General features: G+C 40.1%; 2 protein-coding genes and 3 long non-coding RNA genes across 9 annotated transcripts in view; 2 read left to right on the plus strand and 3 right to left on the minus strand.

Moving 5' to 3' along the window:
* Window positions 1-6,352, minus strand: part of LOC145451671 (uncharacterized) — a 33,942-nt gene extending 27,590 nt beyond the window's left edge. Inside the window, exons 1-3 of one of the 3 annotated variants that reach the window (XM_080329892.1) lie at window positions 6,159-6,348; window positions 5,850-6,083; window positions 5,716-5,787 (exon numbers count right to left, since the gene is read on the minus strand). In XM_080329892.1, coding sequence (XP_080186018.1) covers window positions 5,716-5,787; window positions 5,850-6,030 — 253 coding nt within the window. In that variant the 5' untranslated portion in view covers window positions 6,031-6,083; window positions 6,159-6,348. Of the gene's footprint in view, window positions 1-5,715; window positions 5,788-5,849 lie in introns of all 3 variants that reach the window. The other 2 variants (XR_013918983.1, XM_080329891.1) reach the window with 2 other exon arrangements.
* Window positions 1-7,447, plus strand: part of LOC145451682 (uncharacterized) — a 49,753-nt gene extending 42,306 nt beyond the window's left edge. Inside the window, exon 2 of the long non-coding RNA XR_013918999.1 lies at window positions 7,101-7,447. This is a non-coding gene — a long non-coding RNA (uncharacterized LOC145451682). The remainder of the gene's footprint in view (window positions 1-7,100) is intronic.
* The window catches only part of LOC145451651 (solute carrier family 35 member H1-like), a 90,762-nt gene that overhangs the window by 17,433 nt on the left and 55,092 nt on the right, over window positions 1-18,237 (minus strand). The gene's annotated exons all lie outside the window — the stretch shown is intronic.
* On the plus strand, window positions 1,544-4,207 carry LOC145451678 (uncharacterized). The gene is made up of 3 exons (XR_013918996.1): window positions 1,544-1,784; window positions 1,869-2,029; window positions 3,636-4,207. It is a non-coding gene; the product is annotated as an uncharacterized LOC145451678 (long non-coding RNA).
* Window positions 14,900-18,234, minus strand: LOC145451789 (uncharacterized). 3 transcript variants are annotated; one of them, XR_013919041.1, is made up of 4 exons: window positions 16,723-18,234; window positions 16,564-16,661; window positions 16,018-16,200; window positions 14,900-15,437 (listed from the first exon to the last, which is right to left on the minus strand). It is a non-coding gene; the product is annotated as an uncharacterized LOC145451789 (long non-coding RNA). The 3 variants fall into 3 exon arrangements; XR_013919040.1 differs by having other exon boundaries at window positions 14,900-15,103; window positions 15,160-15,437; window positions 16,564-18,232; XR_013919039.1 differs by having other exon boundaries at window positions 16,564-16,764; window positions 17,241-18,219.

Genomic DNA, 18,237 nt, shown 5'->3' on the forward strand with positions numbered 1-18,237 from the left:
TTCATCAGCTTCATTGTAATTCAAACACATAATTTTTATATGTTGTAGGACCTCACAGCAGCAAATGTACAATGTACATAGCATCATTTTCCACAACACACAACACTCATGGGGGTACTGATTTACTGCAGCGGAAGCAGGATAAATCATGCTGGTGAAATGATATTCTGCAGACTACTTTTCCAGGAGAGGACCAGGCATCCATAATTCTTCGTCGTAAACGGAACCCATCCTCCTGATAACTTTTTGTTTCTAATTGATGCATCTTCTGCGATCAAATGACCGTCATCCTTACACAATGAGGCATATAACACTTGCCATATCAACGACTCTCGGAAAATTTACAGCAATGTACCGGTAAGCTGCAACCTGCCAGGGTGCCAATGTCCAGCACGAGGACAAGACGCCAAGAAATAGCCTCATTTTCGTCGGCGAACAGTTATTTGATATCCATATGGATGATTTATATTGATATGGATACTTTCACCATCCTCGTTGTACGCCAAGAGACGAAATTCGGTCCATGTTTAGTACATTCCCATAGTAAAGCATATAGCAACAAAACAGATTTGGGTCGAGTTACCTTTGTCGCCACCGCGTGTTCAAAATGAAGTGGAACAGCCCCATTCACTTACGCATGTCTGCGGACAGTCGATGTCATTCAGTTCAGCGATGTCGCTCTTTAATTACAATCGCTAACTAACAAAAACCTAACGGCATGGTCACCAAGCCATCGAAAGATTGGAGCCAACGCATGCTAGGCTCGAGAGATGGGAGCCAACGCATGCTCGGCGCTAGACGCGATAGTTGGCCAGCGATGTTATCTTTCGTACCAGGCCTGTTGCAGATGCGATTGTGTAGGCAAGCGATAATATCGTGTGCGCCAATGCAGATGCGATAGTGCAGGCAGCGATAGCACCGGGCCTACTGCTGATGTGATTGTTCATAATGCTCAAGCGAGTGAAACTAGGCTTGTCCGAGACGCGATAAATCAGGCAAACGTCCCAAGCGATGATTGCCAAGCGCACGGCAATTAATGACACAATTTCGCGATCATCTCAGCGGGAGATCGCGTCGCGTTACATTGTGCACACACAAATCTCGCTAATTAGCAACGCGCTTGTTGCTAATGCACGATTTTCATTTTTGCTCACGAGCGCCGCCATTATGGCCAAGGGATGGCGGTCGGTGAATCTTGCTTCGTGCGCGCAGATGGCAGTTTTGGAGTTGGTTTCGCTATTTATCTTCGTGGGTTGTCGATACGATGCAGTTCAGGGTATCGATGCTAAATTAAGATAAATAGCATGTTTATTATTAGCATGGAATCTTTTTGTTAGCGAAAAACAGCCGATTTCAGCCGTTTTACGAAGTTTTTCGGTACTGGTTTGTGACAACTCACGAGAAGTCGAGAACATCATGGCATATCAGCTTGACTTCTAAGATAATAATAGTGCATATATATTTGTAAAATGGCTGGTCATAACGGATATATTTATGTAATTTAGATTAGTGAATTTATTCCTGTAATACAGTTTTATGTTTGATATGGACAGGTTGATTTCTTGCGAAGAACTTTTGCGATAAACAATCTATATATTAGACTGTATTGCCTGTGAGATAACAGACATGAATGCAGATGCGGGATCGTAGACTGTGACAGGAAGATCACACTATGATTGTTGTGTTCTGAAATGCAACAACGACTAAGAAAGGCCATGAAACTATCTTTTCACATGAAGAAATGGATATAAAAAATTGGATCTGTAGTCGGGTTGAATTTTGAAGTGAGTAAATTACCAGAAGTGTTTCAATCTGATTATACTCTCTCCTGTTCTATCGTGATAATGTTGCTATTGACTTTTGTCGAGATAACTGGAAATACACGTGTTTGTGGGGAGCATTTCAATGACGAGGATTATAGACTGAAGTCTTGCGGACGTCACTATTTGAAAATTGGGGCAGTTCCTGGGATATTCAAGTGGACTAAGTCAACAACACCATCAAGAAGGGTGTTGCACAGGCATCAGAGGTGAGATCAAAGTAAACTGACATGATATGAGGCTATAAATTTCTTTCAATTCTTAACAATGACTGGTAAATAGTAGTAGATAGGTCTCTTCATGTGTGAGACATTCCAATATTATTTTAAACTATTTCGCGAACTCGGCACATCAATTGGGTGAAAGGGAAAGTTCAATAACTACATGATACTGCCTTTCCAACTATATGTAGACTGTAGAGTGCATTGCCGCCAAAAATATAACTTGCACAACTCAGCAGTGTTGGGATCAAGTCACTACCTTCGAGTCACGAGTCATTTCGAGTCATTGCACATTTTGACTCGAGTCAAGTCAAGTCAATCGATTTTCGAAGGTGACTCGAGTCAAGTCAAGTCACTCGATTTGTGGAGGTGACTCGAGTCAAGTCAAGGCAAATCACGAGTCAAGTCACGATTCAAGTCAAGTTACCTTTTCGAAGTATGAGGCATGATTACGTCATTGCATTTTGCTAGCTGTCTGATATACAGATTGAGTGGTCATTGATTTTGAACCGATGAACGAATATACAGTTTCATATACACGCTGTATCGCTCACATATACGTAGAACAGCTGAACTACCTAAGTAATTGCATAGCCTAAGTTTATAGTTACCAGCCAAAATAGAGAATAGAGAAACGAATTGATAAGATGCAATACATTACCCATTTTAAAATTGATATGATAGCCTACAATTCGAGCCTGCGCCAATGACGCTATTGTCGTACAATATCAACTATATTCGAATTCAATTTTAATAAAGCAAGAGGTTTGATTAAGGTACGAACAGAGAACAGAATTAGACATTTTGCTATTAAATTACTTTACTATACTAGTTCACGACAACGTAAGCTGTAAGCTTCGATCACTTCGTTTGCGGTCAATGTATTCGTGAGAGAACAACGGAGGCTCAGTAAAACGCACGATAATTGAATGATTGGTCGCTCTCACGGGTTACACCTGCGTTGCGCGAACAATCCGAACATAAGCAAGATACGGTGATTTTTATCGACACCGATTACTTGATAACTTGAAATTGACTCGTGAATTTTGCTCTGAGTCACGAGTCAATCCACATTTCTGATACGCCGAGTCAAGTCAAGTCAAGTCATTTTAGCAAAGTGACTCGAGTCAAGTCAAGTCATACGGAAAAGGTGACTCGAGTCTCGAGTCATCCCAACACTGCAACTCAGTATCAGGAAATATGTCCAAGGTGTGCTTGGCCATTCTAGAACCGTGTAAAAGTATTTCTGGTTATTATGATTAGTGCAGCAAAATCCCGAGTTCAATCCCAAGCTGCTGTATCACCTGAACAGCGACAAACATTATTAGTGATATTAGTGTGTGGCAAGCTGACAGACATTTTATCCAATTCGGCTCATTTGTTATTTGGGTGATTGTTTACTTTAAATTTTTTTCTGCACTTGGTTATACCACCAGCACTAACTATGTAGTAAAAGGAACTGTATTACTTGAAAAACGTAGATGTACTTGAATAACTGCCATTGTTAGTTGATCGTAAATATACCGTAAGTCTGTAACTATAAATGTTTTCATTTCTGTCGGCATGTTATTAATGCATCTAACTGTATTTGCAGTGGACATCATACTGCAGAAGAAATTCCTGGTCCAAGTAGCACTGATCAGATTCCACATCTACAACAGCCATTGCTGGATCACGCGTATTGTGAAGAAAAATCATCTAAAGCAAAGGGAATAATTCAGGATTCAAGTAATGAGCTGGAGAAGCTGATTTTGTGCACGATTCAAGGCATCCGAGGATATATGTTTCTGTGTTATTCTGGATTTTCAAGTTATGGATTGGTTTTGAAGTTTTTGATATAGTCTCATCAACAGCTGCAACTGTTCCACTTCTATCAGCTGTTAAAAATTATCTCAGAAGTGGTATATTGAAGAATTTCAAGCAAAGGCAAATTAAAAAACCCTGCCATTGCAAGACGAACTGTTTTCATTTGTTTATCGAATTCACCAAGGCTTTGCAGTGAAAGACCTTGGTGTTCGATTCAACTTGTCTACTGCATCTGTTAGCGGGTTATCGATACCTTGGGCAAATTTTTCATACATACTCTTGGGAAATTGGCAATTTGGGTGAGTAGTCAGAAAATAAGAGAACATATGCCCTAATCCTTCAGATGAGGAAATTATGGCAGCACACATGTCAATAATGCTTGATTGGTATCGCGCCACATGGCCTTAGTGGCTACATACACACAATCTTGGTGGCTACATAAAGTCAAGTCTGCTTTTTATCGCTAATCCTTTCATTTTTTATCATCTCAATAAACAAAACAAGTAACGTTCAACAGTTCTGTTGGGTATTGTATATTGACAAACATTTGCTAGGAGCTAGCCAGTTATGCACAAAGCTTATCCGGTACACAACTGGGAGTGAGCGGCTTGGTGTCCACTGTGGAGAACAAAGTCTAAACCCAGGTAAAATGAAAAATCTCCGGGTGGCCATGACCTTTTCATATCCCGCAAATGGGCATGGGCAAGGTGTCCTTGACAGTTCTAGTTTTATCATCAGATTTCGAAATATCCTTGTCGATCATCGATGGTCCGTGTCGTTGTGGCTGGTTGATGAGGCACATCTGCACCTGGAACATAAAATACTGCAGCAGTATATGGTGCACTTCACAATCATCGAACTGGGGCAGTCAGGCAGTGCAGCTGGGAACATTGCAATGACAGCAATTTTTAGTCGTATTGTAAAGCTTCGTATTTGTTTGTTACTAAACAATTTGTCGACTAGTTATTTGATTTTAGTTGCCAGCACAATTTTTTTTGATTTGACAATATGCAATATCAGGCATTGACCCAAACAACACTGCTGATACTGACGTGCTCAAACTCATCAGGATCACAGATGATACTTGCAAAGTCACGAAGTCTAATTCTCAAAGCCAGTTAGGAGCCTATAATTCGAGTGCTTGAATAAACCTACCAAGGACCTCTGCTAGTATAAATTGCAACATGCCTCTAAAATCTCAGATTCAGCGAATAATTTATAGCCTTTGCTATTTCCATTACCTCTCGATTCACTGGCAATCCTGTCTACGTCGGCAAAACTGAACTCTGGTAGATCCGTCAACAACTAAGAAAATACAAGCTCCATACATTGCTGTGTAAATTGTTACTGTTACTAGTGGCATCAGAAGAGAAGTCAGCAGCAGTTCTGTTAAAGCAAAAATACAGTCGCACGCTAAGGCTTATCAAACAGCTATGATGAAGAAGTAGGGTCTGGATTTCACTAGCAATGACATGAAATCAGGCATTAGTGGTGTTGCAATAACCAACAACTCATGCATTCGCATTAACGAGCCGCCATAAAGGGAAAAGTACTGCAATATTTCTGCACACAATGGTAGCCTTATGCAGGCAAAATTACGACCGCCATCCCTTCATAGGTGGCGCTAGAGCGGTGAGAATCGTCCATTGGCCGCGCTCAACGGATTACCTCGCTCACACAAGCGGCAGCAGGTAATGTCGTAAACGGAAATACATTGCGATTCGTTCTAAATGATAACACAATTGGGCTTATGCCGATTCATGACAAACCGAATTCTAGGTATGCCGTATACCTAAAAAAATGACTAGGTATGCCTGGCATGCCTTGCATACCCAGGTTCGGCGCCTATGCATATGTGATAATCTTACCATTTTGTAACAGGCCTCGTTGTTGACAGCCAGAATTTTGCAGTTCAACATTGCTTACAAATGAAGGAACGTCTGCAAAACAGAGCGACGCTATAACTCACATTCAAGAATGAATCAAATTGTTAGGAGCTTACTGCATGGGTTAGTTCCCTGCAACTGGCCGCTACATTCAATGTTGATATCATGCTGTCTTGAACACTTTCCGCATGATGGCAAACTTGCATTGCAAGCATAATTCAAAACAGCACTCTTGCTCGTCACACTTTTATTGCCAGAATCAGGAGATGGCCGCAGTCTTAGAATCGGTATAGGCATGCCTTGTGTCTGAATACTTGGATTACGTTGCTGCTTTGAAGGAAACGCATCATCTACAAAGTATGAAAGTTTGACATATGAATATTCTGTGTACAACATATTGGGCAGAATACCAGATTATATTATACCTTGATCATCAGTTGAAATAGAATTATCCAAAATGTTTTTGGGCGGCTGACGTCTTGTTTAGACTGTTGTCGTTCTTCATCTTCAGACAGTGAAGAGGAGGACAGGCTACTATTGTCCGCAACTTCCTTCATATCAATCGTTATAAGCCTTCTTCCATACATCTAAAACAGGTGGATATTGGATAATATAGATGGCAAGGTACCAGACTTGTACAAACTACCGGATTTTTAAAAAGCGCAACTAGAATTACTCAAATTTGAAAACTATATTTTCAGCATTCGACAAAATTTAGCCAAGAAAAAGTTGTGCTTCCGCACAAGGTATGCACAAGAAAAAGATATATTGAAGTTGTGCTTTAGCACAAGGTATGCACAAGATATGATTTGGACATGAGTGGACAGGAAAAATATATATTTAAGTTGTCCTTCAGCACAAGGTTTGCACAAAATATGATTTGAACATGACTGGACAAGAAAAAGATATATTTAAGTTGTACTTCAGCACAAGGTATGCACAAGATATGATTTGAACATGACTGGACAAGAAAAAGATATATTTAAGTTGTACTTCAGCACAAGGTATGCACAAGATATGATTTGAACATGAGCGGACAAGAAAAAGATATCCTGACAGGTTCAAAAGATATATGGTGTTTGCTTGCGAGGTCGAGTCCGACCGTGGTCTACTCCAGAATTCCCACAGTACCTAAGTGTTGGAGGTTTATCTAGACTCCTCCCCATGTCATCCGCGTAAGCGGTTTCTTATAAAGGCCTAGAAGTGGCAGTCCTACAAGTCGGCAGCTACGGAATAAAAATGAATAATGTCGGCCTGGTGTAAATGACCATAGTAGTCGACAAACACCATGAATACCATAAACAACAACAACCCATGGCGAATGTGCAGAGGCATTTCGCAACAGAACACTTGTAGTGTGCAAATAGGACCAGGGTTGCCATATTTTTGTTTCACAAATTCCGGACGCTCTTCAGCGCCCACTAGCGGATTTCAAAATGAGGTGTGAGCGCATTGTCGATCAATATGACGTCACACCAGCAACGCTTTGTCTATCGACTAGAGGTGGTCGCGATCCGGTTCAGGAGTATGTGGTTGTGTATTGTATGTTGTAACCTGGGCCGTAGCCACATATTGCAGCCCCATCCCACCCAAATAAACACTGGTCTTGGGCCCATCGTAGGGTATTCGATGCAAATTTTGGGGGTTTACTATATGCATCTGGTCGTTAAATGATTTGAATGAATTGTGTCAATAATATTGGCTCTTCCATATATTACTGTGTAATTTTAATGCTCTCTCTGTCCACATAATCAGAGTCAACGGTAGAGAGCTGATGTAGAATGATGACTTCGAAAATGCAAGGGGCGTAATTGTGCATCGTTAAGTCAGGTTCATGTCACGCCGATAAGATTATTTATCAGCCTAATGCGGGTGTGCACTTCACCACTGATCTATATAAACACCGCACATCCGGTGTTTTCCAACCTTTTATGGTCGCGAATCTACCCCCCGGTTTAGAACCAACATCTTTGAATAAAGCATCCAAACGACCTAAAACGACGACTCTATGAATACCGATATCTTGTAATTGCGATTACAATTAGACTTCGTTTTGTAAATGAATGTAATTTTTTATTTATTTTTTGATCGCAGTTTTTGCGAGAGCGGTAGTCCCCATATTAAAACCAATATATATGATACTAAATTGCGCGCGTCGCGAAGAAAAATTTCATGTAGCAAAAATCTGCCCAAAAATAGTCTTGTTTAGGTTGATTTACGAAAAAAAAGATATGAGCTTACTTCAAGCCTTCAAAATTCCGGACATTTAGGCATATTTTAGAAATTCCTCCCGGACGCAGTTTTAACAGTGAAATTCCGGACATGTCCGGGAAATTCCGGACGCATGGCAACCCTAAAATAGGTGTAATGTTCATAGTTCCGCAAATAATTCGAAGAGCCTTGTTTGGGATTTTCACAAGCTTCGCGAAGTGGGATTTTGGCGCGAAGAAGCGTGCCGTCCACGCGCAGTGACACGGAAACCGGGAGACCTACAATGTGGAACAGTATCTCGGCGGCTATATCCGACAGTCATCGATCATGTCCAGTGTCCTCATTTAAGCCGAAATACTAACATTTTCTACTGAATCAATACTAGTTAGCGCTCTAGTTTACCGGCCACGATCTAACATATCGATCTCGCCCACCGACACATGCCACCCCTTTTTGTCTCCTGTCCTTTTATGCCGTCACATTTGTTTTCTGACGCTGGTGAGAGGTGATTTTTCCGTGAAGCCGACAATAGACGGAATCTGCCACTAAATCGATTAGTACAACCCTAATAAAAATAAAAATAATGAGGACGTCCACAACTACCGACACAAGAAGTCATCGTTTTATCATTGATATGGGAACTTCTGGTTGATATTTGAGAAGCTCTCAGTCTGTGCTTTTACAACTGCCCGCCAACTGGCGCCCGTATGCCGTATAAGTTTTCAAACTGAATTCATGAATAGCAAAAAGATTGAAATCCCTTGGTGTAGCTGGATGTCAAAAGCACTTGGTACGAATATCAGACGCGAAATCGTCCATCATGTTTATCAGAATTTGCAATGCGAGATTACTGTCACAAAGAACTTGAGCAGGGCGGTTCTTATCATCACAGGAACAGCGATAACAAAATTTAACCTGCGACAGCCTTCAAATTGTAACCAGACTCCTGAGAATAACAATCTACGTTCAATTCCTGCTTCGCCGGCCGACTAGACCGTTGGCTGGAACAGGCCCCTTAAAGGGAAAAAAGTAGCGACATGAAAGACGCCTGACGTATAATTTGAGGATCAACACGCACTGAAGACAGTGTTCCGATGAACCGAATCGCACGGGAGAAACCGAAAAGACGATCTCATTTTACGTTTGCTTCCATAGGAATCCAATCTGGTGTAATTTTCTCTCTTGTTTTGAGAACACAGCTGATTTGAACAGGCTTAGCGATTTTCATTTGGGTTTACGGGGTATCACCGTTTTCGTAGCCTTTAGCATATTTTGACGAGCGTTCACGATTCAAAGGTCCTCGATAACTGAATTACAATTACTTAATATCGATATTGATAATAACTTTCTTAGCAAATTCCTGATAAAATGAGAAGGAGGGGAACGTCCTCAAATACCGACGCGGCAAGTCATAGTTGTTTTGATATAGGGCTATCTGGTTGATTATTATGTGAGAAGCTTTCATGCGGTGCTTTCACCACCGTCCGCTAACTGGCGGCCGTGCATCGTGGACGTTTTCGAACCGGCGTTGTCAATAGCAAAAAAGCTGAACAGTGAACACCCTTAATTGGTGTAGTTGGATGTCAAATGTACTTGACACGAATATCGGACGACGTAAATCGTTTCAAAACATGCATTAGGATGAGGACGATTATGACTCGATAATCTGTATAATGGAGCGGATTATTGAAGAACTTCTCGAATGTCCGGTGTGTGTTGGATCGTTTAAGGTAATCAAAAGTGTTAGCTTGTCAGCACACCATCTGTTAGAGACTCAGTCTGCAGAATGGCGTCCAAGATAACAGCTGGTTATTTATCCTATAGGTAGGTAGCAGCATCCGTTCAAGTTCAAGTTTATTGAGAAAATTTCATCATGTCAAAACATCACAAGACTGCGATAAAATGAAAGATAAAAAGGTGCTCAAACGACTTTGAGTAGTCTTTGAGATCAGACACCCACCATGGCCTAGGCGATGTAAAGAGGAGGCATGCGCACTGAATGAAAGTACAAGAAGATAATATAAAATGATAAGCGACAAAATCAGGTGGCTTGTGACGGAAGGCGAAATCGGTATGTCAGATCGTGGTCCGGTAAATATTGAGGGCTGACTTGACTGGTATTCATTCAGAAGAAATTGCTTGTATTTCGACTTGAATGCGGACAATGGACATGCTCGACGACTGTTGCATAGCCGGCGAGATACTGATCCACACTTCAGGTCCGGCATAGTTGATAGAACGATGATCTTTCGCGTCGACCATATGATACTTGGACGACGACGACGCGCGCTTTTCAAAATTCGGTAGCGTTATGATGTAAATAGTCTCATCCCAATCGTTATTCTGGTTATATTATCTTGCAATATATGTCATAGTTAAAACAGGTGTATTCACTAAAAGCGTGATTACTTTTTCCATGATATTGATTACGAATAAATGGACCCATTTTAATCGTCCCATGTCTGATCAGTGATCAGTGATCATGATACGCATTCTAGATCTACGAACAGTCAAATGTCATTTTTGTAGCTCTGGATATAGTCCTGGATGAATAGGCCTATTGACTCGAATATTTAGATTGATGCATTTATTTTGATACTATTACTATTCGTTTCCATACGATTATACTCACTGATCTGTATAAATCATACATATCATACATCTGTATATTCGACCATGCCGTGTTGTTGAAGCTATACTCTTTTGTTCAACGTTATTCTGATTGCAATGTGGGTGGAGAATGGCGTAGTGGTAGATGTTTTACTGCGTTAGCTGCGTGTTCAAGCCGACATTTTATTCCCAAGTGTAGGAGATTTATTTATATTCTATAGGCTTCTCATCGTCATCCGATCCGGCTAAGCGTTGTGTTACCAAAGTCTGAAACAATAGTGGGTCATTGTATAATCCACGATTCATATACAACAAGATCGGGATATTGTCAAATGATCATTGATGTCGAAAAACCGTAAATAGAAAGACGACTCGGAGTACAGTGGTAAAATGGTTCTCAACTGCCCATGTATAACTGGCCGCATTCTAACAGCAAAACAGGCTACGGGCCGCAGAACATTATTACAATGTAGGCTACTTGAAGGCTATATTAAATTCAATGTATTTACCAGTCGTATAGGGACGTCTATTATATTTTATGCATTCTAAAGCATTAGTGAACAGCTTTCGTAAGTTTGCAGTTACTGTTCTCTGAGTTATCGCTTCCAGTGGCACAAGTCCGCTTTGTTAAGTTGATGTTTTGGCTGGTCCTCAATAAAACCTCGTCATTGAAAAACAACTGTCCCCTCCCACGTTTTGCCCTGAATTTCATCTGCAAATGTGTCCAGTCTGAGAAAATTCAGCCAGATTTTTAGTAAGCAATATCTGTGTGCGAGTCGGTGGGCTCGTCCAATGCTTGAACAGAGTAGCCTGCGCGGCAACGTGCTTCAAAAACTGCAATAAATATCGACTGGCATTGCTGTTTCCCCTTCTGGTCACTGTGGAATCAGACAACTGTAGCTTAGACATTTGATAGGTTATGTTGTCCTTGTTGCTAAATTCCAGAGAAACAGCTAATTCAGACAGTCTTTCTTAAAATTCCACCTCCTCTAGCTGACTTATTCTTGGCTTTCGCGATATTCCAAGCAATTTCGCGATATTCCAAGCAACAATGCCTATGTAACGTTATTGCCTCGAAATATGGACTGCTGTACTTGACACTAACCACATTATTTCCTAGGATCAGGTGGACTAGGTGGACATTTAATTTTGAAACTACAGATGAAACTGTCTTTTGTGTCATTTTCAACTTTAAATCCATGCGAAAGCTAATTCATTGTTCCGCGCAGAGTTGAAAACCCAGTTTTCGTCGTCAATTTCCCTTTACATTTCGCGATATGTTCAAGCCAGTCGTGGTGATTCGTGATTGTAACACTCAATGAATGAGTTACCAATAAACAAAACAGAGATGGTGATGAAAGAGCCAAGCTGCGAAATAAATATGTAACAATACCAATCAGTAGTTATCGCTTTCGTGATGAAAGATGCTGCGGGCCGCAAAATAAGTGTCTGCGGGCCGTGTGTTGAGAATCCTTGCCTTACTCGATTGTAAAGGGGTACAGGTGAGCCAGAATCACTTATGTGAGCACGCTGATCGCCGTGTATTTGATAGTTATCATGACTATTTACTAGTATTATCAACCCTGATAAATATTTGTTAATTTGCTGACGCGGAATATTTCAAATAAACCTAACAGGAAATTCAAGTGCAATTGTCATTGTGACGCAATTGTTGAAACTTATTTGACTTACGACGCAACAATAACTTTGTCTCGCACCACGCACGTGAGAAAAAATGACACAAAATTGACATTCTACCTTTTTTCTGAACAATCATCATATGTTCGTAATGGCGATTCCATTAGCATGAGGCACGAACATAGAAGTAAATAACATCATTAAAGGCTCACATTAACAAGTTACTGTAACGCAATTTTTCCCTCTTAAAGGGTCCTTAAAGTATGGCTGGTATAGGGTATAATTTGGGGTCGCCACGGCACCAGAGCGATTTGTCAATATGTATGTAATATGTGTTAAATTATTGCAAAAAAAATTCTTCGCGCAATTTCCTGTGGTTGGTTGGTTCTTACTTTTCCAAAGGTCACTCCGTTGGGCAGTATAGCCAATAGGCGAGACATGCGTCGGGACTCAATAAACCGTGACAATCTTGCTTACAAACCACTGGAAACTGCGATGCCATAAAAATATCGGCGGTGACTTTCAGAGGAAAATAATTCACCTCAATTTGAAATGACGTGCGTCACCCATGTTTCGTAGGGCTGTGTTGCGTACAATTGATGTCTGCGTGCTCTCTATTTCATACGTTGTCGTAAAATCGTAGCATTGTATTATATTAGAAGAGTTTCTTGGAAGTACAGAACTTCAGCATACAATTAAATAGTATATTCATATTGAAATGAAGCCGAATATTTTGGGTGGACACTCGTCAGGGGTAATGGTCAGCAGCTATTGTATAGAATTGGAAAGAACATTGTATATCAACAATCGTATCGCTAAATATGACGTCACCAGCATGAAATTTCGAATAAGAGTGCGTCCAATGTACTCTTTTTAGATAGTACACGAACTCCTTTCGTTGACACATTATATTATTTAAAATGCATTATTTTTATGTGTGAGGTTTGGGTCGCGAGACGTCACTAAGACTGAGATTTTTTCTAAAAAGTTTAAGAACCACTAGTTTGAGTTTATTGAACTGCTATGGCATGCCAAGTTCGATTGGGCTAAAGGGCCGAACACACGGTATCGCAACTTTCTTTGCTCGTCTCTCATTTACTCATGAGACCGCTTATCATGAGGTAGCGAGCTATGGGTTTTGCACCAACTGGAGCCTCAGAGACTTTTGAGTGATACTATTAAAAACGATTTCTGCCGGAAAAGTCGATGTAATTTGGATAGGAGTGCTGGATGGTTCTAAAAAGACCTGGCCAGCCAAGCACTAGAAGTTCTTGTCCAAAACCTAACGCTTATTTGACGGAAAAAGGTTTTTGTGCACTATAGTTGAAATCAAAACGAGTTTAAAAAGTTGATTGCCGAAACCCGGTATTGATTTCTTTTTTGTATTGCCTGATCCGCTCTTGATTTTCTTTTTGTATAACAATTTTTGGTTGGTTTGTGTGAATGAAATTGTTCTGCCAAAAATGCGGATGGTGCACAAGAAGGCTGAAACGCATTGACCTTGCCGATTGCTGTTTATCCGACATGTTTTGTTTGACTCCCTGCTGCTAGTAGCACACTCAGCCTACCGTTGAACCCGTCGTGAAATTCCGTTGTGTGAATTGAACTGCTACTATCAAGTATCATGAGTGGATCTGAAGCCGCGGAGCACGGTAGAGATTCAGGACATCATTAATTACAGGCGACTACGCTCAATTCGGATACTCTTGTTCCGCTCGCTTTAGGCCGAATTAAGCGGAAAATCATTAGGACGCACCTCCGGCATTCTCGTGGCCGGCTTAAATAATACGTGGCCCACATGAAAAGTAATATCCCATGGCCGTTCATAACCAAATTTAATGGTCGGCCATAATATGACAACTCGGCATTCATGATCAGTCCTGTTTGTGATCTAATCATGGAAACATAATAACCATTTATGATCTGTCATGGACGTAGGCTACAGCCGATAGCATAGGTGAGAGCGAGAATGTTTTGCTCGACAAAATACCAGATGAATCCGATACATTGAAACAATAAGAAGAAATCGAAACAACTTGGAAATGTCTACCAATCAAATAATACATTGAAAAGAGGCATGCAGGCTGAATGAAGCAGAAAAATATATAGCATATAAAACGCGAAGCAAATAGGCACGTTTCAGCACAAGGCGTCGGCGAAGTATCCGTGTTAAAATTTCGATCCGTCAATGTGAACACGATGGTAACTGGGAGGTTTTGGTTTGAGTAATAGATCTACATCGAAATAAACCCAAATATATCCGACTGACACTCGTCAAGGGCATGCGTCAGCAACGTAGAGAATTGAAAAGAAAACTCACTCTAGGGGTCTTCACAAATTAGTTTTCTTCTGAACTTGTACTGGCTACTTGATAAAATTGTTGGGTTATCAAACTACACTGTTAGAAAAATTCAGGTCACTTTACCAGTCTCAGACTGGGCAGCAGTTTTACCAGCTCTAGTAACCTTTTGATACTAAAAGTTTCTGGTAAATTACGCTACTAGTAAATCCTGGTCCTCTTGATTACCAGAATTCTGGTAAGTTACGCTACTAGTAAATCTAGTACTGGTCCTCTTGATTACCAGGATTCTGGTAAATTACGCCACTAGTAAATCTGGTACTGAAGTCACAGCCCATAGCGCCTGATGCATTTATTGGCTTTAGGTTTTCTGATGCTCTTCTCATCCTTCTGTGAATTAATTAAATGTTGCAGCTCGAAGCATTTATTTCCACGATTTTGAAATTTCAGTCATTACTAGGGCGATTCATTTTTGACATGTCAAAAAAAGTCAAAATTTTGTCAAAATTGTTTACGAAGTCAAAAATTTTTTGCAACCTGCATTACGTTTGTATTGCAGATATTTGGACTGTTGGTGAACTTATCATTTGACATTTTTCACGTTGTGGCCTACTTTATAGACAATGTAGTAAAGTATCTTTCATTGAACTAAAACAAATTTTAGTAACAACTGGAATTCTTCATAGGGCCAGATTTCGTTTCATGTAAAAATAAGAAAGTCTTTTTCAGGCCAAAATACTTCGTAAGGACAGATAGTTCGGATACGTCAGGTCAAAATTAGGTTTTTAAAGTCAAAACATATCAAATCTTGTTTTTAGGTCAAAAAAAATCGCCCAAGTCATTGCATTTCTGGTGTGCAGTCATCAGTTGCTTGACCTTGATGAGCACATTCTTTTTCTTTATCACACTCGACCGCGACCCGTCGTCAGATATCTCAGCAAAGATCCTGTGATAAATGAAAGATATATCTAATAAACATATAACTACAAAACTATGTACATGGTATTTCCTAAGATAAATTCAATCTGACCCAGAAGAATTATTTTATGTTGATAATATAATGCGAACTTAACTTCTGGGAGGCTTCTTCCCCCAGACCCCCTGTCAGGATATAAGTTTTCAACGCTACTGATAAGCGACTATAGTGGGTGAGTTCCAATTGCCGGATTGCGCCAGGCGCGAAAATATTCTACAATTCATGATTGAATTGGTCAATAATATCTGGAATTGCTAATATATTGCTATAAAATTTTTATTTTCTCCCTGCCCACGTAATCAGATTTACAGATATCGCTTAGTGAGATGTTGCCTTGGAAAATATAGGACGCGTGAATAATAATTAAACATATTCGGGTGGGTCTGTTGGTATGATAACTAAGTTAGATGATGCTATTTTGTCACTTCCTTACTGCTATGTTAAGATATTAAAATCGCTTGAATGCAAACTAAAAGAGGCACACGATTTTAAATTAATAGTGCTTCGCTGGTACTGCTGCTCACATTGGTTTCACTCTCACTCAGCTTACCTTTGTATGAATTCCAGAGTAGCTATCAGCTCTTGCGGATACTCCATGTTAAACACGTAGAATACGACGCAGAAGTTGTTGGTCGAAAATATTGCGCTTCTCTCCGCAGTTATTTGTTGGTCGAAAATATTGGGCTTCTCTCCGCAGTTATTACAAACTCCTTAGACTTGTAGAGGACTGTGCCTAAAAATAAACAGAAGTGATAGAGTAGTCGGTGCTGCTACTCAAGTATAGACGTAGAAGTAATGTCTTATATAGGGTTACCATATTTTCGTGGCCCAAATTACGAACACTCTTTAGCACCTGACAGCGGGTTGTAAAATGAGTAATGAAAACATAGGACTTGTGAATGAATTATGTTATTAATATTCATTCTTCCATTTTTTCACTATAAAGATTTTATCCTTTGTTTCAAATTACTTCAAATGTTGTTTTCAAAATGAGTTATTTGCCAGTGCCTAATGCATCTGACATGCATCTCACTTCTAGGACTGGTGAATACTAGCGAAGTACATAGTAATAAGAGCAGCCTTGCATTGTCCTTACCATATGTTTGAATAATTTGAACGTTGGTTCTCCAAAGAATGCACAGAGCAGGTCGTGCATCCCGACAGAGGAAGGATATTCTTTATAATCTTCCCATTCTGATAGAAGTGAAAATCTTGACATTATGTGCTTTACTTTCTCCGACTTTGATTCATTAACAGACACGTATGGGAGGCAATACACCGTCCAAATCGACTGGCTCTAAAAATTGAGCTTTTTTCATGTTCCCAACTTCAACTTTAATAAGATGGGAAATGACTTCCTCATGCACATCAGTAGTTTGATCGGCTAGGATTACACAAACATACTTCTCCATTTCTAATTTGACTGTAAAAAGACCAAGTACATGGGTTATACCATAGAAAGCTTGACATATTAAAATAGGAAAATTTGAGTCGATATCGAAAATCACTGAAAATCGAATTACCATAATTACCACAAGCAGACGTGGACTAACAAAAATTAGTAGCTTCACAAGTATCAATGCAAAACTCCATACTTAAGAAATGACAATTCTGACGCTAATATTCAGTTGCAATTCAATAAGTCAGTAATGAATTGATGCTATATTAGTAAATTCGTAAAAAGAATCGAAGCCCCTCATCTCATTTCAAATCCCAAGCCCTTATTTTCCGGCTGGCTAGGTGCCTGTAAGTAAGTACAGATGCTTCACATACCGGTAGCTAAACATGGTCACTTGAATATAAATGAACTAAATTAAAATCATTCCAGCTCTTCATCCATCTATATATAGGTAAAAAAAGCATGGCTTGATATCTCTGCTCACCAGCATCCAGTCTAAATACGAGATTGCAACTGCAACAAATAGACTGAAACGAATTGACTATGTTACATATTCGCGCGCAATGCCTGAGAGCGACTCGAGTGTATCAAACCAACGCACACGCACGCCCAGCGCAATTATTACATCATAGTGCCCTACTCTCACGGCTGACTGCGATTGGTCTACGTCAACAATGCTGTCTGGCAAAACGAGACCAATGAGCGGTTGCGCGGGGAGAGTGATTTACCGAGAATGCTCGCAGCTGGCGTCGGGGCAATGATCCCGCTGTATTACTTCTGACGCAAAAGGTCCCCGGCATTCATAGAAATCCGAATGGCGGTTGAAACATGATAAACCTAATTCTTACGTCAACGTATACAGTTATGTCTCCTATAATCCTGACAAAGACTATATAGGCCTTAGGTTAGGCTTGGTTAGAGCATTCCACTGAAAAACAAAGGTTGTTCTAAATTATACCGGATTTTTCGGGATAAATGTGTTCATCTACTGCAAGTATCAAATAATCTCATATTAGTTTACAACTCTATCCAAATATACATATACTAAGCGATAGTATAGTGCGCACTAGGCCTGTTGCTGTCGCTGCCTATCTCGCCTATTCGCCAAAAGTCACCATCGATTACATTGTAATCCCACCATCATGACCTGCTCACCCATCTGACGTTCTCAACATCCGCCTGCTTTAACAGTAAATTTACCAGAAATCACTGGTAATTATGAGTTGGTATACTGGTTTACCAGTTAAAGAGATGTAAAATTTACCAATTTCTCTAACAGTATACCAGAAATGTCTGGTAATTATCGTTACTAATGAGTTGGTATACTTATTTACCAGTTAAATAGATGTAAAATTTACCAATTTTTCTAAC

Source organism: Botryllus schlosseri, chromosome 12, assembly GCF_051294905.1.
Source record: "Botryllus schlosseri isolate E-star chromosome 12, Bs_hap1, whole genome shotgun sequence".
NCBI lineage: Eukaryota > Metazoa > Chordata > Ascidiacea > Stolidobranchia > Styelidae > Botryllus > Botryllus schlosseri.